The sequence below is a fragment of the Solanum verrucosum genome, unplaced genomic scaffold (genome assembly GCF_900185275.1).
Source record: "Solanum verrucosum unplaced genomic scaffold, falcon-dt-bn FXZP01000163.1, whole genome shotgun sequence".
Lineage (NCBI taxonomy): Eukaryota > Viridiplantae > Streptophyta > Magnoliopsida > Solanales > Solanaceae > Solanum > Solanum verrucosum.
The window spans coordinates 590,450-616,490 of NW_026020379.1; the positions used below are offsets into that span (position 1 = coordinate 590,450).

At 36.2% G+C, this 26,041-nt stretch overlaps 1 protein-coding gene across 1 annotated transcript; it reads right to left on the reverse strand.

Moving 5' to 3' along the window:
• Window positions 1–24,211, reverse strand: LOC125839006 (protein CHROMATIN REMODELING 4-like). The gene is given in 18 exon segments (XM_049518004.1): window positions 1–552; window positions 935–1,148; window positions 1,282–1,349; window positions 1,352–1,648; window positions 1,745–2,684; window positions 3,014–3,187; window positions 3,306–3,626; window positions 3,696–3,833; window positions 4,552–4,617; window positions 4,619–4,825; window positions 5,192–5,332; window positions 11,134–11,388; window positions 11,468–11,595; window positions 11,693–11,883; window positions 21,304–21,446; window positions 23,179–23,224; window positions 23,884–23,956; window positions 24,112–24,211. Coding segments are annotated over 18 exon segments (3,954 nt in total). The 3' UTR covers window positions 1–100.
• Between the last annotated feature and the right edge of the window lie 1,830 nt (window positions 24,212–26,041).

A 26,041-nucleotide genomic window follows, 5' to 3' on the forward strand; every position in this document is an offset into this window, starting at 1 on the left:
AATCGGTCCTCTTTGATCATCGAATGAGAAGTTTCATCACCTTCATTGTGGACTATATTGTTGGTATTTCCACGAGGTGACTAAAAGTGTGGTGTAAGCGCTACAACAGGCTGGAATTCAAAGAATTCATTATTGGCAGTGGTCTAAAATGTAGCAGATGTGGAGCTGGTCTCCGTTGTACATAGCCTGCTCCAGGCCTCGCTGCATACCTCGAAGTTTGGATCGAGAGTTGACTTGGTGTAAGGATGACAGACTGATAGTTTGGTGTTGGGGTCAGACGTGAACCACTTGTTGGCAGATCAGCAGCGGATGTTGTTTGCAAGGTGGCCCTTGCACTTGTCCGTCGAACTACAACTAACTCTTCAACTCTAGGCAATTCAGCATTCAGAGATGGAATGGCAGCCATTGGAAAATTCTCAGAGTATATTTGAGGATCAGCAGCTCGTTGCTCGGAGTTGACAGGTTCTGAGATGGATGCAGCAACTGCTGGGACACTACTTGGTCTGTTTGGTAATGATTCTCCAGATCCGTTAATAGTCCTCCCAACAACATCTGGAGAAAAGCACACACTATAGACATCATTTATAAAACTAGACAAAGTATCCGAGAGACAGGAAATGTTTAAAGTTAATAGAATCCGAAAGTAATAGAGCTTGAGATGTTATTTATCCTAATTATATTTCACATTTATATCCCAAAGTTATATCAAAAGACTAGACAAGTTCAGGCTCTGTGGATAGACAGAATCAGAACAGAGAAAAAGGAGAAATATGAGACTATAGTTTTATATTTGAACATTTTGTCCACTGCTAACAATAGGATTTCTAAAATGCTTGGCTCCACTAACAGATTGATTGAAGTGCTTTCTTTTAAAGCATATGCAACTGCAGATACCATAGTTATAATCAAGAGATGAATCATTAGGAATGCATACCTACAGTCATCTCCAGTGGCCCAACTGAATCAGCAGTATCTTGTACTTGTGTCATGGCTTCGGCTAGTAACTTATGCACATGCACTTTGTTGAAGATCGTATCAAGATCTTCTTGCTTTTGAGATAATTCCATTTCAGCAATCTGAAGCAGCAAATCATACTTCTTCATAATTGAATCTAGCTCTTTTTCAAATTCAGATTGCAGGAGCAATTTCTGCATAACAATTATAAATGAACCTTAAGTTGTCTTTGCACTGTGAAGCATTGCCATAATTAAATTTAAAAAATAAACAATAAATGATAAGGCACAAATGAACAAGAAAAGGACAGAGGTCGGAAGGACAAACCACATCTTCATGCAATTTCGTAATTTGTTCTCTCTTCTTTTGTATCCTCTCCATCTCCATATGAGGATAGGTGTGTTTGGAGAGGCATCGGGGCGGCATTGATCTTCGTGGCTGTTTCTGCTTTTCATACTTGTACCATTCACTGCACCAATACTCGCATGTTGTTGCAGTGGCAAATTTCCTATAGACCGCTGAATAGAAGAGTCTATTGACCAATTCATGGAATCTAAAATCTGGTGACCGGAAGAATTAATACAAATCTCATGGCTCTGATGATTGTCTTTAGTTGGTTTATCACACTGAGGACTACGATTAGTTGCAAGACGCCTGCATTTATTCTTATCACCAGCAGAAAGATGAGATGTTCCTAGAAAATGGGATTGGCATCAAAAACCAAATATGTCAGTGCCTGATGATAAAAGAAAATTACCGGGAACAAAGACATAAATTAGGCACTACATACCAAGTTTACCCTGGACATGCAATTTCCATTTCTTCCTTAACTTGGGCTCTGGAGTAAGATGAACTTTATTGCCCTCTTTTTCAGAAACTTGTTCCCCTTTAGATGGCTGATTCAAATCACCCTGGAGTCTAACTTTCCTTCTATTCCCTCGTGTTGGACTAGGCGAGTGTTTCCACCTAGGAACCCTTCCATGCACCAGATTTGTCCAGAAAACGTGGGGAGATTCATTCTCCAGCAATCCTCTCACAAAAGAAGAATCATCCATTTGTTGCATTTCCAGTTCACCAAGTAGAGATTTTTTACTTGGATAAGTCCCACCATTCGGCTGTACTTTCAATATCTTTGAACAGCTGTTATAAACACTGTTCTCACAGTTACTAGACAGTAAGCCTAAGCATTCAGCAACGACATCATCTAAAGCAGCAACTTCAGATGATCTCTTTGAGATTGAAGATTGTACATGGAAACAATCAAGCATATTGAAAAGATAAGAGGCACCCCAAGTTAGCAGCACATGGCAAGCGGCTTGTTTCATATTCTCTATATTACTGTCAATTGTCAGACCTTGCTTTGCAAGAATTAGTGCTTTCTCTTCAACAGTAAAACATGAATATAGACGTAATACCTTTATATGCTCCGACTGTGAATAAACTGTAATCTTCTGCAGGGATCTTAAATCATTATTTGGGTCCCAGTCACTGTTAAACAAAATAATTATATCTATTCCCGAAAGCTTGACACTGGGAACACAAGCACGAGTTTCCATCAAAACAACAAATTTCCCACTTCCTCCCTTATTGTTGAACTTGTTCAAGGTAGCTTCCTTCATTTTACGAGTAACATTCCCACTAATGCTCGTATAAGAATCCCCACCAAACTTCCGATAAATAAAATCATCCAAGATATCCCCAATGGAAATAACACCAGAGCCACCAAGAGACTGTAACATTATCAACATAGAATCAGTTAACTTTACAAACATTGGCACTAGCCCTTATGCAAAGTATTAGGAGACAAATAAAACAAGATCACATGTGTATTAGAGCAAATCCAACAATTAACAATCAATTCAATCTTTTCGAAAGACCATTTCCTGACGGCTATATACATCTCCACAAATAAAAATAAGAAAGAACATACAAGAGAGCTCCAGGGGGGGGCTAATCATCATTTATATGGTCGCATGCAGTCACTTGGGGATATCAAAGTCACATATGGAAATCGGAAAAGAACTAGAATGAAAGAAAAAGTTGAAGTAAATGCAGATACCCGGAAAAGAACGAGGACTCTTTGTCCTTGCTGTTTGATCTCCTGAAGAATTTTATTGAGGAGTTCCAATTTGCCACTTAGTTTAATTTCAGCATCAAAGTGCTGATCTACAGGAATGCCATCCATAACTACGTCTTGCAGAGATCGATCTTCGAGGTAAGGGTGATCACAACACTAAAAACAAAGTGAAAGTCCACGTCAGAGATATGGTGATATGTTACACACAAAACCTAAAGGTATTACATTTTAAGACTGAATTACAGGAAGCTAAAAAAGTCGAACCAGACCGAACATTCCTGGTAGATACTAGAATATCGCAGAGGGAGCTTGGTGAGTCATTCTTCAGACATGAGCAAAGCCATGCTGAATTTGAAAAGAGGCAAGCGCAATATTGCTCAATTTGTTCATTGGAGAGTTTGACAGGAACCCTGTATTCAATGAACTAGGAAGCGGAGGACTTGCACTCATATGCAACAAAGTGTTTAAGCCTTTCCTTGAATTCAGTTAGATCTATGTCAGAATCAGTGTCTAACAGCTTATTGTTGGCCTCGTCATGTTTCGGATCAAGAAAAGAGAGAATGTTGCAACGATTGAACCTTCTATCAGATCTATCCTGATACATCTAAGAGACATAAGTTACTGTAGATACTTGGGAATCTATTCAGAATAGAAAAATGCAAACCTCTAGTTGACGAAAAATAAGTAATCTCATATCAGCAATGAGCACTTTAAGTTGTGAGTGATGCATTGACATGGAAGAACCCTGACACTGATCTATAATTACTGCTCCCCAACCTATTGGTCTAAGCATTTCAAGATCCTGCATGAGGATAAATGTTAAATATAGATCAGAAAAATATTACACTGTATCTGCACCCCCGACTAATGGGTTTAAGCATTTCAAGATTCTGCATATAAGTTAAGAAACTGGACCTTATCACAACCCCAAACGCTAGTCCATGAGGTGAGGATTGTCCAAAACCATATAAGGAGACCACAACTCATTCCATCAACCAATGTGAGACAATCTAACATCCCAGGCACGCCAAGTGCTAGACATCGGGAGGATGGACAATATAACATGGGTACCCAACATTAAGTAAACGAAAGATAGAAATGGGTCTAACTCTGATACCATGTAAAAAAATGAATCAAGAACCCAACTCAACCCAAAAGTTAGGCCAGATGAGGACTGCCTAAATCTATACAAGGAGACAACAACTCATTCGATCAACTAATGTGGGACAATCTAACAATAAGGATAGTGCTATATATAGGTCAGAAAAATTATCACCCAGTATCTGCTTCCCAGCTACGGGATTGGGCATTTCAAGATCCTACATAAGGATGAATGCTAATATAGATCAGAAAAACTATTATACCATACTGCAATGTGACTGAATACAATGTGGGGTAATCATTTAAGGTGGAGCACAACTTTCGAAAAAATCCATCTTGAGAAATAAGACATGAATACTTCATCTCTCATTGTAAGTCATATGGCAAACAAATGAAAACGAAAAAAAAAAAAGGTTTACCTCAACAATAGCATCATAACATGACAGGAGAACCTGAAACATAAGGGCACCTTGTTTGTTGTAAAAGGGCACCTTGTTTGTTGTAAAACTCGAGTGTCCTAATAATGGCCCGTATATCTCTATTACCTTTGTACACAACAATGTTAGCATAACCCCAACGTGAGAACTCAGCTTCCCACAGAAGAAGAGCAGCAGAAGTTGTGATTATGAGAAAAGGAAGACCAACATCCTTGGGCAAGGACAATAGAAATAAGACCACCTTCAAAATTCGTTCCTGTGAATTATAGACATTGAACAGTTCAGCTCCAGTTAATTTTTTAGACTCAAAAGAAGGAGCAGCAGGCATTTATAATAGGTAAAAATCTTGGAGGATCAGATTACAACAAAAGAGAAATTGGAGAATCATCAGCAAGCTTGAAACTCAATGTATCAGAATGTATGAATGACTTGAAAAGAAATGGAGGTTCAGCAAAATTCCAAAGGCTGAAACCTCTGTAGTGCAAAGGAACGAAATTCAGACAGCAGAGGCCACAAGCCTGCTACTGTGTTCATTGGAACTTTAGATAGAATTTGGCTGCATAGTTGTAGTTGCAAAGAGGATGTGTGCATAAGAAGGAGAATTGGAAAAGCATCCACCCACCTGGTCATCAATGATGACAACACTCTGACCCTTTTGCCAATATTTACGAAGACTGTTGATAAAAGAAAGATGATTGCTATAGACTTGAGGTGCACTTCCAAATAAAGGCGTCGGTAGTTCTGGAAAGTTGGCTTTCCTTTTCTGCAGGAATATTGGAAAAACATGACCTCATTTAGGCTACAGAATTACAAACACAATAAAAACGCGTTGGACAGTTAACATTTTTCCCTTTCATTGGTTACCTTAATAAGGAAGAAACTTCAGAAGCAAAATACTTTTGACAACAAGAAATTTGAAAATACTTTTTGTGGAATAAGATTATTGAATAATTTCATTCATTTCTTTCTATGTCATGTACATGGCTTTATATATACATAAAAGATTGTGGAATAGAATCACCTAAATCTTTACATTAAGAGAAAGAATCAGAGATGTGATATTCTAGATTACCACAATTATACTAAGATCTTAGAGGATCATATCTTGATATGAAGAATATCTTCTCATCTTAAAGGATCACATCTTTGATGACAAGAATATCTTCTTGGAAATCCTCCATCAGCCAACACTCCCCCTCAAGCGGGTGAATGGATATCTTCCATTCCTAGCTTGCTTATTAGATCTTGAAACATATTGTTTGGCAGTCCTTTTGTTAAAACATCAGCAACCTGATCTTTTGTAGATACAAATGGCGTACAAATGAGTCCGTTATCTAATTTCTCCTTAATGAAATGTCTGTCTATCTCAATATGCTTAGTGCGATCATGTTGTACAGGATTATGAGCTATACTTATTGCTGATTTATTGTCACAATATAGCCTCATAGGTCCTTCCCATCTTATCTTCAAATCATCAAGGATTATCTTTAGCCATAACAACTCACAAACTCCCATCGCCATGGATCTAAACTCAGATTCTACACTTGATCTAGCTACTACATTTTGTTTTTTACTCCTCCAAGTCACCAGATTTCCTCCTAAGAAGGTGCAATATCCAGAACTTGACCTTCGATCCACTAATGAACCAGCATAGTCCGCATCTGTATAAGCCTCTAAAACCATGTTTCCTCCTCTTTTGAATAATATTCCTTTTCCTGGACTTCCTTTAAGATATTGTAGAATCCGGTTGACAGCTTGAAGATGCATTTCTCTAGGATCATGCATAAATTGGCTAACAACACTTACAACAAATGTAATGTCCGGCCTTGTATGGGACAAGTAAATCAATTTCCCTACAAGCCTTTGATACAAGCCTTTATCTACCACTGAATCTTCTGGAGCATTGCACAATCTATGATTGTATTCAATTGGTGTAGCCACTGGTTTACACCCTAATTTTCCTGTTTCTTTCAACAAATCAAGCACATATTTTTGTTGGGAAATAAAGATTCCTTGTTTTGAGTGTGCCACTTCGATTCCCAAAAAATACTTTAATTTCCCAAGCTCTTTGATATCAAATTCCTTGAGTAAACACTTCTTCAAATTTTGTATCTCTTCTGAATCATCACCTGTTACTATGATGTCATCCACATAAACCAACAATGCTGTCACTTTTCCTGTTTTTGAGTGTCGTATGAACAAGGTGTGGTCTCCTTGACTTTGTCGGTACCCTCGCTTGATCATAACCTTTGTAAATCTTCCAAACCATGCACGAGGTGATTGCTTTAATCCATAGAGTGCCTTCTTCAGTCTACACACCATTCCCTTCTTGCTTTCAAAAGCAGGTGGCACCTCCATATAGATCTCCTCATCTAAGTCTCCATGTAAAAAGGCATTTTTTACATCAAATTGTTGTAGGTTCCAATTAAAAACTGCAGCCAATGATAACAAAATTCTCACTGTATTCATTTTTGCCACTGGGGCAAAAGTCTCCAAATAATCAATTCCATAGGTTTGTGTATAACCCTTTGCTACCAAACGTGCTTTATATCTTTCTATGGACCCATCTGACTTATATTTCACAGTAAACACCCATCTGCACCCGACCAACCTTTTTCCTTTTGGTAATTCCATAATATCCCAAGTTTTGTTTTTCTCCAATGCTTCCATTTCTACCTTCATAGCTTTCTCCCATTCTTTATTTCCTAATGCTTCAGACAAATTTCTGGGGATAGGAATTGTGTGGAGGTTACAGAGAATAGCTTTATGACTTGGGGATAGATTTTGATATGTCACGGAGAGGCTCAAAGGGTGTTGTGTGCAAGTTCTGGTTCCTTTTCTGATTGCAATGGGAAGGTCAAGGACATTAGGTTGGTTAAATTCTTCTTCATGATCAGTTTGGTTTGGTGTTTCTGACGGTTCAACAAGTTCAGGATGGGTATCAGGAGCAGTAACCTGAGGAGATGATTGCAACCGAGTAGTTTGATCAGTTAGTCTCTTTCTTCTGGAATATACCTGCAATGGTAGATTATTTTCTAGAATTCCATTATCTATATTTGGATTAGGAGACTCAATGGGTTCATTTGGATTTAGAGACTCAGGTGACTGTAGCAATGGTGACTCAGGCAAGAATTTGGCACGACTAGAAATGGACAAATCAAATAGTGACAAGTCTAGAGGTTCCTTTCCTTTCAGTGACTCCCCCTGATTGTAAGAATGATTAAAAAAGGATTCACTCTCATCAAATGTGACATCTGCGGAAATAAAGAATTTCTTTGATGATGGTTGATAACACTTGTAACCTTTTTGAGTAGGAGAATATCCTATGAAAACACACTTAAGAGCACGTGGGTCTAATTTGCCTCTATTTTGAGAATGAATATGAACATAGGCAACACTTCCGAAGATTCTAGGAACCAACTTATTGGAAATTTCAAAATTTGGAAAGAAATTCCTAAGAGTATCAAGCGGACTTTGAAAGTTCAGAATTCTTGATGGCATTCTGTTACTAAGATGTGCAGCAGTTAGGACAGCTTCCCCCCAATACTGTTTTGGCACCTTTTTGTGAAACAATAATGATCTAGTAATGTCAAGTAACAGACCATTTCTTCTCTCTACTATCCCATTTTGTTGAGGAGTATTGACACATGAAGATTCATGAATAATTCCCTCTTTTTGGAAGAAAACAGAGAGGTTTTGATTGAAGTAGTCCTTGGCATTATCGGATCGAAATCTTTTAATTGGCACATCATATTGGGTTTTGATCATATTAAAAAAGGTAGGAAGAATTTGACTGACATCTGATTTTTGCTTTAGCAAATAGATCCACGTAACTCTTGTACAATCATCAATGAATGATACAAACCATCTAGCACCAGAAATATTAGGAATGGAAGAGGGTCCCCAAATATCACTATGAATAAGAGAGAATGGAGTTTGACATCTTTTGTGACTAATTGGAAAGGAAGTACGTTTGTGTTTTGCAATTTCACAATCATCACAATGAAAAGACTCAACAATCAAATCTTTGAACAAAGATGGGAACATCCTTTTGATTACATAAAAGGAAGGGTGACCTAACCGACGATGATAAAGCCATACTTTCTCTTTATTGGACATGATAGATTCAGACAAGAATGAACTAGACAAGGAATTCTTAGATATATATTCACCATTGTGGAAATCCAAACAATAAAGACCACCTTTCTCACTAGCACGCCCAATCATCTCCTTCGTGTTCTGTTCCTGAAATAAGCAATATGAAGGGAAGAAAGTTACTTGGCATTTGGAATCTTTGGTGAGTTTCTGGATAGAAATGAGATTTGCAGATAACTTTGGGATATGAAGGACATCTTTAAGTATCAAGGATTTTCCAAGTGGTATGTCTCCTTGCCCAGCTACAGTAATAACTGAACCATCAGCTATAGTTATTTTTTTATAGCTAGGACAAGGGGAATATGATATGAAGAGATGAAAGAGACTGGTCATGTGATCAGTTGCCCCGGAATCAACCACCCACGTTGGAGAAAGTTTGTCTGAGACATTAGTAATAAAAGAGTAAGAAATACCTGTAAAGGCCAATGAACAACTACCTGTTGAAGCTGAATGTTGCAAATCTCCAATTGAAACTGTAGAGTTATTCTCTATGGTTGCAAAAACATTTTCAGAGACTGGAATATTTGCAGCAGTACCATTTTCAGACATGGTTTGGGCAGATAAAGATAGCAAAATGGGATTTTTCAAGATAGGATGAATAAAATTGGCCAGGAATAAGCCTAAAGCTCTGATACCATGTGGAATAAGATTATTGAATAATTTCATTCATTTCTTTCTATGTCATGTACATGGCTTTATATATACATAAAAGATTGTGGAATAGAATCACCTAAATCTTTACATTAAGAGAAAGAATCAGAGATGTGATATTCTAGATTACCACAATTATACTAAGATCTTAGAGGATCATATCTTGATATGAAGAATATCTTCTCATCTTAGAGGATCACATCTTTGATGACAAGAATATCTTCTTGGAAATCCTCCATCAGCCAACACTTTTAAATAAGAACAAAATATTAGATACTAGTTTGATCTCAAACTGAGTGTCAACTTCAACTGCGTTTCTGAGAAGCTGAAGGCAGGAAGATTGAAACTCCATAATAAACTCCATGAGTGATCTGAGGTTCAAGTTACACACTCATTAAAGTGCCAAGGGCCAAGCGAGTCTACAGAACTAGTGAGCAGGAAAGTTGTATGTAAAAGTTACCGTCTCAAAATATTTTTTTTGGGCGTGAATATTTTTATACATTTTTCCGGAGTTAAATTTCAGAAATCATGTTTGTCCATTAAATTCAGAAATTCTAAACACTAAAAGTTGTTTTCACTCCAAATCACTCGAAAAAATAAAAAACAACTCCGATTTGTATTCATAGCAAAACACAACTCCAATTTCCAAATATCATTGTTCACTTTGAAAAAAAAAGAAGTACTTTTTTCAAATTTCACAATTTTTATGGCCAAACGAGCTCAGAATAGATCAACCGATCAAGGTCGATATAATTCCTAGAATAATGAGGACATGTACACTAGTTTCTCTCTCCTTCACACACACTAGGTTCAGTTTAACTACTAAAGAATTATGCAGAATGGATCAAGGCCACTGCAACTTTTTTTAGAATTTTGAGGGCATGCAGAACTCTCCCGGTGAATAGGTGTATCATCTATCAAATGTAAGTGATTCCATGGAATTTCTAAACTTGTTCTAGCAATAAAAAGTTTAGCATCAGCTCAATACTTGACGAATTCCATAGCAACAACTGAGACTAAGATTAGCATGAAAAGTGGCAAGATTGCATAAATTTCGTTACGGGGAAATCAAGTCCTGATTTGCTCATAAATCTATGTAAATGAACTGAGAAGTGTCCAAGTCTTTTTAAAGATGAAGGTGACCACATTGAAATTCAAACATAAAACTAGAGAACAATAATTGATAGTTTTGACCAACTGCAGAACATCATCCAAAGATGTGTATCTTGACAAGGCAAACATGTAAATGATAGTTGCATATTAGCTAAAGAAACATCAAAATAACAACAGCATCAAAAGCAATTTCAGTAGAAGCATAAAGATAAATATTCAAAAGCCTTCTGTCAGCAGGTAATGACAGAATATTTTTGTGAAACAGGCTAAGGAGAAAAAACAAAAGGTGTGAACTTTTGCTCTATTCATTGAAACTGAGTAACTATGTTTTGTCAGTAGAAGGAAAAGGGATGTGAAATCAACAGTCTCATGTTTCTTGACAGGTTTCAGTCAAAAGAATGTTTTAAGTGGCATACTGCTCCTAGTACTCCATGAATTTGGTGTACACCCAAGGCAGGTTGAACCGTTGAAGAGAAAGGATCCTCCTGAATCTCAAGCTTAGCTTTACATCGATGATTGGGTGGAGTTTGTAAAGAATAATATTGTTTTGTAGATTATGTACCTTTTGGTATACCCCTGTATACGGCTATTTATGCCATGTTTATGAATGAAAATACTTTTACTTGATAAAAAAGAAAGAACTACCTCATCTTCCGTCAAAGGATGTGATTCTTTCTTAGCCTGCTGATGACGAATTTCATAATCTGTCATGAGTTTGACTGCCTCAAGCGACATTAGAAATGAAGCATTCGCCAATTCCCATGTGGCATGACTGTAGTCAAGATCTGTCCATTTCACAAGCCACTCATAATGGCAATCTGCATCATCATCCAGAACTGCTAACTTCCTCTTGTCTAGCAAACGATGAGGAAGACTCCACTCAGTTTTCCAACTTGCACTCTGGAGAAATCATCATAGAGCTTTCAAAGGTGACTTGCAGAAGAAAGAAGGCAAGAAAAGATTATGATAATCATTGTACCTTGTGATTTTTCTTGAATCTCGTAAGGGCTATTGGAGCCTCAAGACGCACCTGCTCCTCTGTAATCCAGCAATTATGAACATGAGCAAGACCTTTGTACTTCACTAAATACTCCCGCTTTTGCACCACTGGTTCCATATTAGAAAAGTACAAATAGACCAACCGATGTCACACTGTAGAACGTAATCAAAACAAGATATAAGAAAAATTGTAGATAGCATGTACCTTCATCACCCAAACTAAGCTGTCTGGCATCCAAAAGGGACTCTATTCCTTCAGATATAGCATGAACACCTAATTTCATCTTTTTTCTGATACACCAATAACAGTGCCATGGTCCAGGTGGAAAATAGGTCACAGGGGGGACAAGACAAGTAAGATGGAAGTTCCTTTTACATCCTCTTCCAGTACAGCATCTGGAAAAAAAAAAGGAGATGTGATGCTCAGGTACAAAACCAAGAAGTAGCTAGAGGCTATTATATCAGGTTTGTTACAGAATGTATATAGATCAATTTCTTGATAGTGTACAAAGATAGATAGATAGCATATCTTTAGGATTTCCTCTTTATTTCTTTCCTTAGTTAGCTTCTAATGTTATTGTATTTTACCTATTGAATAAGATACAAGTTATTCTCTCCAATTCCTTGCACAAAAAGCGCCCACGAGTTAGCTAGAGCCCTCTTCACTTTTTTCCGCTTCTCACTTCCCAAAACACTGGCATGGAAAGGTTTGTCATTTGAAGAAGTCCTTGTATGGCTTGAAACAGTGTCCTCGAGCTTGATGTGGAAAATTTAGCGAGGTAGTTTAGGAGTTTGGACTCAAAAAGGGCAAATGTGATTAGGGATGGCAATGGGGCGGGGCGGATGCGGGGCGGGCGGAGCGGGTTTAAGGTTGTGTGGGTGGGTCGGATGCGGGGTGGATTGAAGTGGGTTTTTAAAAAAATTAATGTGGGGTGGGGCGGGTTGCAGGAATATGTGATTTTATGTGGGTTCAAACATAATTTTAACTTTTTACATGTTATAAGAGTGATAGAGCATTATTTATTAAGATAATTTCATTAAAGCTACTAAAATATTCAACATAATAAATGAAAATGGTTCAATAAAAAATAATACAATTTCTTACTTGTTTCCCAATTGACCTCTAAAAAATAAAATTTTAAGTCACTATCCTATTAAATTAATATAACTTAATGAAAACTGAATTTATTTTTAGTATCAAACATAACTAGAAAAAGAAAATATTAAAAAAATTATGCGCGGCGGGTTGAAAATGAAAAGAGTTGTTATGCGGGGCGGGGCAGGGTGGATTAAAAATTTTTGCGGGTTAAGCACAACCCGCACCACCCCCGCCTTACAACACCCCATTGCCATCCCTAAATGTGATCATTCTGTCTTTTACAGGCAATCTGATGCTGGAACTATTCACCTTGTTGTATATGTCAATGACATTGTCACTACACAAAGTGATTTTGTAGGTATCTCTTCTCTCAAGTCTTTCTTACCTACTAAGTTTCATACAAAAGACTTGGGACAACTTAAATACTTCTTGGAAATAAAAGTATCTAGAAGCAAGAAAGGAATTTTTCTATCTCAGACTACCAGCAGAAACCGAAAAGTTGGCTGCCAAACCTTGTAGCTCCAATGGTTCCTAATGTGCATCTTATGAAAGATGATGACCATCCATTTGAAGATCCAGCGCTATACAGAATGTTGGTTGGGAAATTAAATTATATCATTATGACTTGTCCAGATATCGCCTTTGCAGGAAGTGTGATTAGTCAGTTCATGTCCACACCCACAGTCAGACATTGGGCAACTTTAGGACAGATCTTATGCTATTTAAAAGGAGCCCCTGAACTTGGCATATTGTATAGCAATCATGGACACTCTCACATTGAGTGTTTCACAGATGCAGATTGGACTGGATCCAAGATTGATCGAAGATCTACTATTGGTTATTGTGTTTTTGTAGGTGGAAATTTGGTGTCATGGAGAAGTAAGAAACAAAACATTGTATCTCGATGGTACGCACTCGAAGCCTATGTTCACTAGATAAATTGAAAAGGGTATGGTAGTGATCTCATTCCATGCATTGCACATTTTGTTCATCCAAGCTGCGTAGAGCTAGGTTCAAGATCGGAAATTCCTTTCTCTTTTTTACCATCTAAAATCGAAGAAAAGAAAAAAGGGCGAGATAAACAAATAAAGAGCTAACTAATCCGAGTATAGAAAAATGGCACATTCTACATGTGAAATCATGTGGATACATCATCGTTTAACTGAAATTGGATTGAAGCATTCTACTTCATCAAAAAATTGGTGTAATAATTAGGTTGCCCTTCATATTGCTTCAAATCTGGTATATCATGAAAGAACGAAACATATTGAGGTTGATTGTCATTTTATTTGTGAGAAGATTCAAGAAAACTTAATATCTATGGGCAACGTGAAGATAGGAGAACAAGTAGCTGATTTGTTCACGAAGGCATTGCATGGAGCTCGAGTTGATTACCTTTGCAACAAGCTAGGCATGATCAATATACATGCTCCAGCTTGAGGAAGAGTGTTACGGAATGTATATAGATCTATTTCTTGATATTGTACAAAGATATAGATAGATAGCATATCTTCAGGATTTTCTCTTTATTTCTTTCCTTAGTTAGCATCTAATGTTATTATATTTATACATGTTTACCTATTGAATAACATACAAGTTATTCTCTCCAATTCCTTACACATAACTTCTTTTATCCTTCTGGAAACAGACAGCACTTTCCCAAGCAGTTGTACCTTCTTCACTATAAGAATCCTTCAGCATTATAAGGTTCATGCCGAGAGATCCAATTCATTAAGGGACATCCAATTTCAAAGAACCAAACACAAAATAATTGAACATTGTCACCGACAAGTCATTGCTAAAAGTGTGGATGCTCAAGTTCTTTATGGTTTCTATTGGATGCTCAAGTTCTTTCACAATCATAATGACAAATAGTGCCAGAATTACATATAATCTCTTTCAGCAAACATTCCAAGTCTTTCAAAACCAAGGCAGCTAAAATAAAATGGTCTTAATGTGTTTCTGATTATTCTCCTTTTTCATTTATAGCCAAGACATCTGTTGTTCTCAGCTTCGAAAAACGGTGGGGTAATGGATCTACTCTCCTACCTTTCTCCACTAAACCACCAGACTTGGTTCAGAAGGCAGAATTCATACTGGTGACATGCTCTTAACGCATCTTGCTTTGTAATACCTTTCCCGTTAGACCAAGACCCTGGAAACATTGACTATTTTCCTACTTCAACTACAGCTTTTTGATGCATTGTGTAGATTTAAATTTTCAAAAGATTAAATAAGAAACTATGAGATAACTTTATAAAGATATTGGGTTACATGATATTTCCTCTGTTTAACTTTTGATATCTCTATATTGTGTGGATTATTTTTTTCTTTCTACTGAGTGAAGGTTGGGGGGACGAGGGGTGTCAAGAAAATTTAAAACCAACCACACCAATGGAAACAAGCCTAACTAAACCATATTTGTTTTCATAGGTTCCCGTATGAGCCTATAACCATACTGAATCATTAGGTTCATTTTTCATTTAGAGAACTTAATCATTAGGTTCAAATTTTACTTGCATAAAACATTAGTATTTTGAGCCTTCGCAGGTATCAAGACTTTTACATACCTATATTTTTTTTTGAGAAGGTAACATGCCTATATAGATTTACCAATTTAAGTTAACTATTGAATGATTCACATAATTTACTCTTCTTTTCTGTTATTTTTCTTATTGTTGTTAAGAAATAGAGTGGTATAGTTTCACTATTTGGAAAGTACAACAATTAAAGTAGTAGAGATATATTCCAAATGAAAATGTGCAACTTCGCATTACCTTTTCTTGTAAGGTAATGGTAATTTTATTCAAGCAAATACCAAGAAGGTACCAAAAGTACTTCCCATTACCTTTTTTATTTTACTTGTGCTCTATGCTATACAATATTGAATTAGCCCCTTATGACTGTGAATTGAAGGAATAAACGGATGAAATCAAGAAATAATTCAACTAATTCGTACCAACAAACTGAAGAATGGGGGAGTCGAACTCTTTTCAATATATTCTCCGGTTGTCTTTGTGAGAAATATATACGAAAAATATTATTGAATTGTGTATCTAAATAGTTACATTGAGACCCTATTTATAGACACTACATTGGAATCCTTTTCCAACTAGGATTCCTATTCTTATTCCTATTCCTATTCCTATTCTTATTTCTATTCTAAGTAGGAAATACTTATTTCTATTCTAACACTCCCCCTCAAGCTGGTGCATACAAATCATATGTACCTAGCTTGTTACAGATGTAATTAATACGAGGACATGTGAGGGACTTGGTGAAGATATCTGCAAGCTGATCATTTGACTTCACAAATTTCGTAACAATATCTCCCGAGAGTATCTTTTCTCTGACAAAGTGACAGTCAATCTCAATGTGCTTAGTCCTTTCATGAAACACTGGATTTGATGCGATATGAAGAGCCGCTTGATTATCACACACAAGTTCCATCTTATCAACTTTGCCAAATTTTAGTTCTCCCAGCAACTGTTTGATCCAAACTAGCTCACAAGTTGCTGTCGCCATTGCTCGATATTCTGATTCTGCACTAGATCGAGCAACCACATTCTGTTTCTTGCTCTTCCACGACACCAAATTACCTCCTACTAAAACACAATATCCGGATGTCGAACGTCTGTCAGAGGGTGATCCTGCCCAATCAGCGTCTGTATATCCAATGATATGCTCATGGCCTTGATCCTCAAAGAGTAGTCCTTTACCGGGAGCTAACTTTATATATCGCAGAATACGAACAACTGCTTCCCAATGACTATCACAAGGGGAAGTCATAAACTGACTTACAACACTCACAGGAAAAGAGATGTCAGGTCTAGTCACTGTGAGATAATTCAACTTTCCAACAAGTCGTCTATACCTTTCAGGATTACTAAGTGGCTCCCCCTGTCCTGGAAGAAGTTTAACATTCGGATCCATAGGAGTGTCAACAGGTCTACATCCCATCATCCCTGTCTCCTCAAGAATGTCTAAGGCATACTTGCGCTGAGAAATAACAATACCTGATCTAGACTGAGCAACCTCAATACCTAGAAAATACTTCAATCTGCCAAGGTCTTTAGTTTGGAAGTGCTTAAAGAGATGTTGCTTCAAATCGGTGATACCATCTTGATCATTACCGGTGATAACAATATCATCAACGTAAACAACCAAATAGATACATCGACTTGGTGCAGAATGCCGATAAAACACAGAGTGATCAGCTCCACTACGAGTCATGCCAAACTCCTGAATTACTGTGCTGAACTTCCAGAACCAAGCTCGAGGAGACTGTTTTAGACCATAGAGTGACCTGCGCAATCGACATACAAGGCTACTAGACTCCCCCTGAGCAACAAAACCAGGTGGTTGCTCCATATAGACTTCTTCCTCAAGATCACCATGCAGAAAAACATTCTTAATGTCCAACTGATGAAGAGGCCAATGACGAACGACAGCCATAGATAGAAAAAGACGAACAGATGCAATTTTAGCCACAGGAGCGAAAGTGTCACTATAATCTAGCCCAAATATCTGAGTATACCCTTTGGCAACAAGGCGAGCCTTAAGTCGATCAACCTGACCGTCTGGACCAATTTTGACTGCATAAACCCAACGACAACCAACAGTAGATTTACCTGCAGGAAGGGAGACAAGCTCCCAAGTACCACTCTTATGTAAAGCAGACATCTCATCAACCATAGCCTGCCTCCATCCAGAATGAGAAAGTGCTTCACCTGTAGTCTTAGGAATGGAAATAGAGGACAAAGACGACACAAATGCATAATGGGGTGATGATAGACGATGATAACTTAAGAAGGTATAATGTGGGTTAGTATTTCGAGTGGATCGTATACCTTTTTGAAGTGCAAGCGGTTGGCTAGGAGGAGGCAAGTCCGCAGTAGGAGCAGGGTCTGGCGCATGACATGAATCATCTGGGACTAGGGTTGGACGTGGACGGCGATGATAAGTTAGTAGTGGTGGCACTACAACTGGAGATGTAGAAGTAACCGTAGATTCCACAAAGGTTGGCACAGGTAAAACCTGAGGTATGGGTAAGACCATAGAGACATCAGGATGATCAGAAGATGTATAGTAAGGTTGAGACTCAAAAAATGTAACGTCAGCAGACATAAGGTATCGATGAAGATCATGTGAATAACAACGATACCCTTTTTGGACTCGAGAGTAACCAAGAAAGACACATTTGAGGGCACGAGGAGCTAATTTATCTTTTCCTGGGGCTAAGTTATGAACGAAGCATGTGCTCCCAAAGACACGAGGAGGGATAGGATAGAGATGTGACTGAGGAAACAGTATGGAATGGGGAACCTGATTCTGAATAGAAGAAGAGGGCATTCTATTTATCAAATAACAAGACGTAAGAACTGCATCTCCCCAAAAACGCAATGGAACATTGGATTCAAGGAGAAGAGTACGAGCGGTCTCAATAAGATGCCGATTTTTTCTTTCAGCTACACCATTTTGTTGAGGGGTGTATGGACAAGTAGTCTGGTGAATAATGCCTTGGTGAGTCATAAACTCCCGAAATTGGGAGGATAAGTATTCTAAGGCATTATCACTACGAAAAGTACGAATAGAAACACCAAATTGATTTTGTATTTCAGCAAAGAAACTTTTGAAAATAGAAAATAACTCAGAACGATCTTTCATTAAGAAAACCCAAGTACATTTTGAATAATCATCAATGAAACTAACAAAATAACGAAATCCTAAGGTGGAACTGACTCTACTAGGACCCCAAATATCAGAATGAACTAATGAAAAAATAGACTCTGAACGACCCTCAGTACTACGAGAAAACGTAGCACGAGTGTGTTTCCCAAGTTGACACGACTCACAATCTAATGTGGATAAACTAGATAAACTAGGCACCATCTTTTGCAGTTTGGATAGACTCGGATGTCCCAAACGTTTGTGAATTAAATCTGGGGAATCTGTAACGGAGCATGCTGCTAAGGAATTTGAAGAGGTAAGATAGTAAAGGCCTTGTGATTCATGTCCTGTTCCAATCATCTGTCCTGTACTGCGGTCCTGCATGAGAAAAAAATCATCGAAAAAAGTTATGCTACAATGTAGGGCTTTCGTCAAACGACTAACAGATGCTAGATTAAAAGGAGAACCAGGGACATAAAGAACAGAGTCTAGGGTGACAGAAGATAGGGGTTTGGCTTTTCCAACCCCTTTTGGTTTGGTTTGGATCCCATTGGCTAAAGTAATAGCTGGAAGAGATTGTGAATAAACAATATCGGATAAAAGTGATTTATTACCAGAGATATGATCAGAAGCCCCAGAGTCCATGACCCATGTTCCAAGAGTACTAGATTGCGACACACAAGCAAAAGAATTACCCGCAACAGAGACATCAGGTTGTGCAACCGAAACTACTTGTGGAGACGTTTGCTTATTTGCACGATACTGAATGAACTCATCATATTCTGTCTGAGCAATATGAGCATTATTGGATGGTTGATTAGGTTGAGCACCATATGCTACTGGTGGAGATGTCTGTTTACTTGCGCGATTTCGAAGGAACTCATTATATTCCTTTAGAACAATAGGATCATAACTGGGTGGTGGACCATGCAAAATATAACATATATCACGAGTGTGTCCAGGCTTATGACAATGACTACACTTGGATCGAGGTTTCCCAAAACGCCCTCCTCCTCGCCGATTCTCCATAGATTGATATGTACGCTTTTCAAAGGTTTGAGATGCAAGAATAGATGAGTCAACAGTGGGTGATGAAACTACCTTGTGACTGGGAGGTGCCGCAAGACGAAGGAGACGAGAGAATAATTCATCAATTGTAGGAACTGTAGGGCTAGCTAAAATCTGATCACGTACAGAATCATGATCAGGAGGAAGTCCAGCAAGAGTAAGAACTAGAAACAATGTTTGTCTGTGTTCTTGTTGTTTTTCCACATTCGTAGTAACTGGCATTAATGTGTCAAATTCCTCCATGACTGCCTGTACCTGTCCTAAGTAAGTAGACATATCGGATTCTTGTTTCTTTAAGTTGGTCAATCGAGATATCACATCATAGAATCGAGATATGTCATTAGTGTATAAAGCACGAGCCTTTTCCCAAACTGTATAACACGTCTGGAATGGGCGAAACAAGGGCATCAACTTGAAATCAATAGAACGCCATAGGAGACTACATAATTGAGCATCTACTTTCTCCCATTGTGCTTTGGCTTTTGCATCTTCCTCACTAGTCTTTGCCTTTACATCTACCTCATAAGCCTTGTTCGTTAAGTGATCTTGGACACCTTGACCCTTGCACCACAACTCAACCGAGGAAGCCCAAGATAAATAGTTTGAACTTCCCAATAAAAGTTCTGAAGTGATTATAGGGCTAGAACTTCCAATCCCCATATTTTTGGAACCAAAAACATCACACCCAAAAGACATTATGCTAAATTTGTCTCGGAAAATTCAAATCTCGAAGAAAAGTCGCCGGAAACTGCCTGGAAATAGCTGGAACTCTAATTCCGGCGATCGGATCTGGTCAAAAACAGTATGGGCCTGGTCGGATTGGCTGGACGACCCCAACTGTCAAAAAAATCTCAAAAAAATATGATCAGAAAAGCCCTCACGCGCCGGCGCGTGAGACAGATCTCGCCGGAAACTGCCACCTCCGATAGGCGCGTGAGAGCGCGTGGGGTGGTGTTTTTCGGTGGTTTTGGCTGGGGTTTGGTCGCGGGGGCTTTCCGAGCCTCGTGGTGGTGTTGGTTTTCGCACAACACCCACAGAAAGAAAAAAGTATAACAAAATCAGACCCAACAGTCACCGGAAATTGACATAGACATACGGTGACTTGTTTGTTCTCACCAATGCTCTGATACCATGTGAGAAATATATACGAAAAATATTATTGAATTGTGTATCTAAATAGTTACATTGAGACCCTATTTATAGACACTACATTGGAATCCTTTTCCAACTAGGATTCCTATTCTTATTCCTATTCCTATTCCTATTCTTATTTCTATTCTAAGTAGGAAATACTTATTTCTATTCTAACAGTCTTAAATGAGACAAAGATGAGTGAAAATAATTAATTTCATCAAAATCCATTACACTATCAGGTTTTTTTAATCCTTCTTTTCTTCAGTCACCTAATTTTAGTTTGACTTTTCTTAATGTATGTTCAACCGAATAACATCAATAAGAAGCAATACTTTCAAATGATGTAACCTTGATAGTTGAGGCATGATGCACCCTATAAAAATCATAAAAAACTTTAGAAAGTAGGTTTGTTTTAAAAGTAAATGTTACTCGGTTCATTTTTTTTCTTAAAAAGAGCATTGGAACTTTTTATATGTTATATTGAAGTTGATATGTATTTTGTAACAAATAGCAATCCCAGTAACATTTATATTCTTATTCAACTTAAATTTAAAGGACCAAAAATTATCCAAGCCGAATTGAAACCCAAGAGAAATCAGGATGATTGGAGTGGTTCGAAAAAGTTTAATTTTGGTTATACACATTAAGATACTTTTAAAATGGTATGATATAAATTTCTTGATATAATCGGTCGAACTAAAACCATTGACACCCTAGAAGAGTGAGAGAAATAGACGCAAAGCTTACAGTGGGCTATGGCTCATAGTTCTTTTTTTCTCAAACTTTTAGAACAATGATGTACCTGGATTTACAATGAAGTAACTAATGGTGTTTGATTAACTCACAATAGATTTCCTTTCTGCTTGCATATTGAACAGTCCTTAGATTCACCTCCACTCTTATCATCCTGTTTGGAGCCCACACAATTCGCATCATGAGTCCTGTCAACTTTAAGCTCTGCTTTAAAAGGCTCAGTGACCTTTTTGTCCTACAAAATATAGAAGACAAATTATCAGTTAGTTTATATTGTCCAAGATAAAAAAAAAAAACATGACAATCAGCCTCCCAAAAAAACATTTTGCATCACTTCCAGAAGGAAAGATTAGGCCAAAGATTAAAAGACCAATATAGCAGCAGCAACAAAACTTTTCAAAATGTCTGTTGTACAGGTTCTTATTAGTCTCCCTTAGAACCCTAAAATTTACATTCCAACTTCACATGGTGCCTTCCATAAAACCTGTTAACAGGAATATTTGTGTTCTCTTTAACAGGGGTGTTGTATTCTCCTTATGTCCGAAAGACCTTAGTATATCAGACCTCTTTGAGCACGAAAAACTCTATTAGTGTACATAATAGAAGGAGATATCTGAAGATGAAAGAGCATTCAGTGGTTAAAGTAAAGCTAAAAAGATTTTAAGAACTTCTCTCAGACTATAAAATGTTTAAAGACACTACCAATATTTGCTACATGAAAAACATAAAACTTGAGGGGAAATATATTTCTTGGAAAAGCAAGCAATCAAACAAAGAAACAACAGAAACAACTGCATCAAACATTTCACTTGTAGTCTAGAAAGGAGAATTGAAACAAGGATTTGAAAGACTGCAAACAAGAGTAAAACATTATCAGAAACCCGGTTGTATGCACTGCAATAAAATACCAAATAATAGGGATGCTTAAACCACTTCTGTGTGGGAAATAGAAGATTTAAAGTGTAAAGACTGCAATCATGAGATCAAAATTAATTGATATTTTCCATTACCTCATTGGAGATAAGAAATTATTTTTTGCAGCTCGAAAAGACCGTAAGAATATCTTCCATAGTATATGGCATGTAAGTATGTCCATAAACACAATGGAGTTGCACCAAATTTTCAAACTACCAAATTAACCTACCATTTTGACATTTTAAAGTTTCTGTCTAGTTCAGGTTACTTATTGTCCTAATTTAACAAAAAAATAAAAACTGCTTAAACGAGCAGCCAAGTATCATCATTTTGTCTCATTGGTACGTTTCCTTCATCATAGTTTACTAGGTAAATGTTGGTTAATGGTTTCTTTAAAAACAAAATGTGATAACAATAGTGTTCAGGCCAATTTGCACACTCCTCGATTATTAAACCAAATGTTTGCATCCTACAACAAATACAAATAGCAGTTAACTTTGCACACCAAGCTTAGGTAAATAGGAAGATATCACCAAACGGTTTTGCCTCTGCGAAGATATGTCCATTAATTACCATAATATATATTCCAAGTTTCATCGACCACTAGGCAACACCCTTGCATACCTAACTTTCTAAATTAATTTTAAAAAAATTCTGTAAAGTTCGAAGATAAAACTTCTGTCACCTACCATAGTTGAAGACACTTAACCTATCAAGAAATATAAATAGGAAGTACCTCCTTTGTTATCTATCGACTATCATGTAAATTTGATCTAAGGTACTTTAATCAAAAGATTTGGTTCACCTTAAAGATTTGATTGATATAGGTTCTATCATAATTGGGTTATATATTAAACCTAAAGCTACTAGTAAAGGTTCAGTCAAACATCACTTATGCATTTTTGGAAATACCAGCACTTGTGCGAACTTCATAATAAATTAACATGATTTTTTGACATTGCAACTGTAAGCACACCAAACGAAACCTTTCTATCCATTAAAACTGATTAAAAGAGGAAACAGTTGAAGATCAATCTTAGACATTTACTGACATTCTCCTTTGATGAACAAATTTGTTTCTCTCTTCGATCATCCACCCTGAAAAAGAATAAGAACACAATAGACTGGAATCACAACAATGAATATGGAAAAAAAAAAAGACAAACAGAGAAATACTCCATAACAACAACAATTGCGCCTCAATGCCAAACAAGCTGGGTCAGCTAGATGAAAGAGTTTCAAAATAGAAAAGTGAACTCACTAAGTAGTCGAAGGGGTTCAAAATACTGTTTTACAATATATAAACAGTATAATTTTTTTCCTAGGAGTCGGATAAACTCCTCAGCCCTACCTGGCTTCGTGCCTGGATGAATACCCATTTCTTCATTTACGCTCATTTATGACTGATTATGCATGAAGATTCTCGGATAATAGTGCGCAAGATAAGCTAGAGAATTACAAAACATGCAAAAAAAAACACATAAACTGCAGAATCAAAATCTCCCACAACAAATTAGCTACTTAATAACCAACTGTTCTGCAGCTTCATTTTGGTTGGTAACAAAAGCAAGAAGTACAAATATTAATATTTTGTTTGGCACATAACCCCAAATACTCCAAACCAAAAAAAATATTATTTTTATATTTATGTACAAAAAAAAAATTAGTAGGCATAAATAATTTATATAAAAATCATTTAAAAAAATTGATCCAAAATTCATAAACTAAAAATCTAACTCCTCCTCTAAAGCACATACCTGTGTGCATTTACTTCTTCCACCTTGTGTTCTTGCTCTTGAGCCGATTGATCCTCCTTTTTAGCAGCATTTTCTGAACAGGGTTTTTTTTAAAAAAAAAAAATGAAAAAATATATTATTCCACTGATTAGACCTTTTAAGAAAGTGATAAAATCTACTGTTTCATACATATATTTATTTATTAAAAAAAACAAGTACAGTGCTTTTCCAAAAAAAATAAAAAATCACCAGAGTGTTTGGATCTCTGTTGTGCTCGTTGTTTTAGCCTTTGTTTATAGCTGCGCCCAATCATTCTCTTCTTCAAATTACCCTCCTTGTTTTTCTCCATTGTTCTCAAATAAACTCAGCAGTTAACAGTCTCTATTGTTTGTTTGTTTAAGCGTCAATGGCGAAAACATTGGCTGTAGCCATAGCCAGATTTTCTCCTCCTCCGTACGCTTTTCTGCCACCTGCACAGTGCTGCCTACACTCCTTTCCGCCTTCAGATAGTGCTCTGCATCAACTGTGCATGCAGTTAATGGAGTGAGAGAGAAACTGTGTTAACTTTTTGAGAGATGGTTACTCAAATTTGTCTTTATTATATGAGTCACTAACACATTGTTTGAAGGATTGATATGCATTATATTGTATTGTTTAGTTTAAATTATATTTGTTTTTATTATGATTTAAATTTTATTATATATTTAAATTTATCATTAGGTAACAATAATCTTTAAAAATTGCTTATTATCTTAATATTTTCTTCGTATTTGTCTTTACTTATTATTTAATAATCATTTTTTATTCTTTACTTTACCTTAGCTCTAACTCATATTCTACTTTTTCTTTTAGATTTATCTTTCGAATTGTTAATATGTGACATTATATAACGACGAACAATAATACAATCCTTACAAACGTATATTTATTAAAATAATATAATACAATACATTATAACATAATACAATATATTATATATCGTATTGTATTATGTTAGTATTATTTGTTCATATTCAAAAGATAATATATATCTTAAATATTTAATTCAATATCATTTATAAAGCTTCTTATTTGTCTACTATAAATTTTAAATAACTAACTTTTATTTTTAAAATTTCATATAATCTTATGATTGCAATTGTGCGTACATGTGTAGTTACGCTGTAATTACATTATGGTAAATAAGCAAGTTAGTATAATTGTTAGATTATGTAATTATTAGGCTGATAATTACAGATTTGGCTACCCTCCATTACATTTTCCCTCCCTTTTTCCGTCAAGTACACTTCTAAATGACAGACATGTGTCCGATTTTTTAATTTTTAAAGGTTAAAATTACAGTATATTAATAAGTATTATAACCATAGTTAAATCAACAATTTTTTTTGGAAAACTATTCTCCAAATTTGCTAAAAACAAAATGTTCCTCACAAATTTAATATTTATTAATGTCATTAATTTCATCTTATATTTTTATATTCAAAAATTAAGAAGTAGAATATGAATCTAACAATATTTTTATTTAGTGTGATAAATACCAATCTTCAAAAATATTTTGGCTTTAATATGCTTTTAAAATTCACAAAAAATAACGAAGAAGATAAAAGAATATTTCTTAAGAATATTTTTTAAAAACATATATATTTCTTTTTTTTTCTTCTTCAAACACAGCAGCAACACTTTCTCCTAAACTTTAGAATTTTGATATTTCACATTTGTAATCTTGATAACATCTCAACTTTTTTATTATTATTTTTATTTCCCGTTCTTTTATTTTATAATTTTTGTCAACGTTGATAATTTTTCACCTTCTTTTTTTTTTCTCAACATAATATTTCAAAAATAAATTTTATTGGCACAATTTTTTTTTTGGATTCCCATCTTAAATATCACATAGTTTAATATTTAAATAAAAAAATATAAGATGAAAATAATGATATTAATGGATATTAAAATTTGTGTGGAATATTTTGTTCGTACTAAATTTGAAGAATAATTTACCAAAATTTGTTAACTTAATTATGGTTATAATGCTTATTAATATACTATAATCTTGACCTTTAAAAATTGAATAGGATACATGTCTCTCATCTAAAAGTGTACTTGACGAAATGGAGGGAAAGTGTAATGGGGAGCCAAGTACTACCCTAACAATTATACCAATTTCAATTATAGGTGA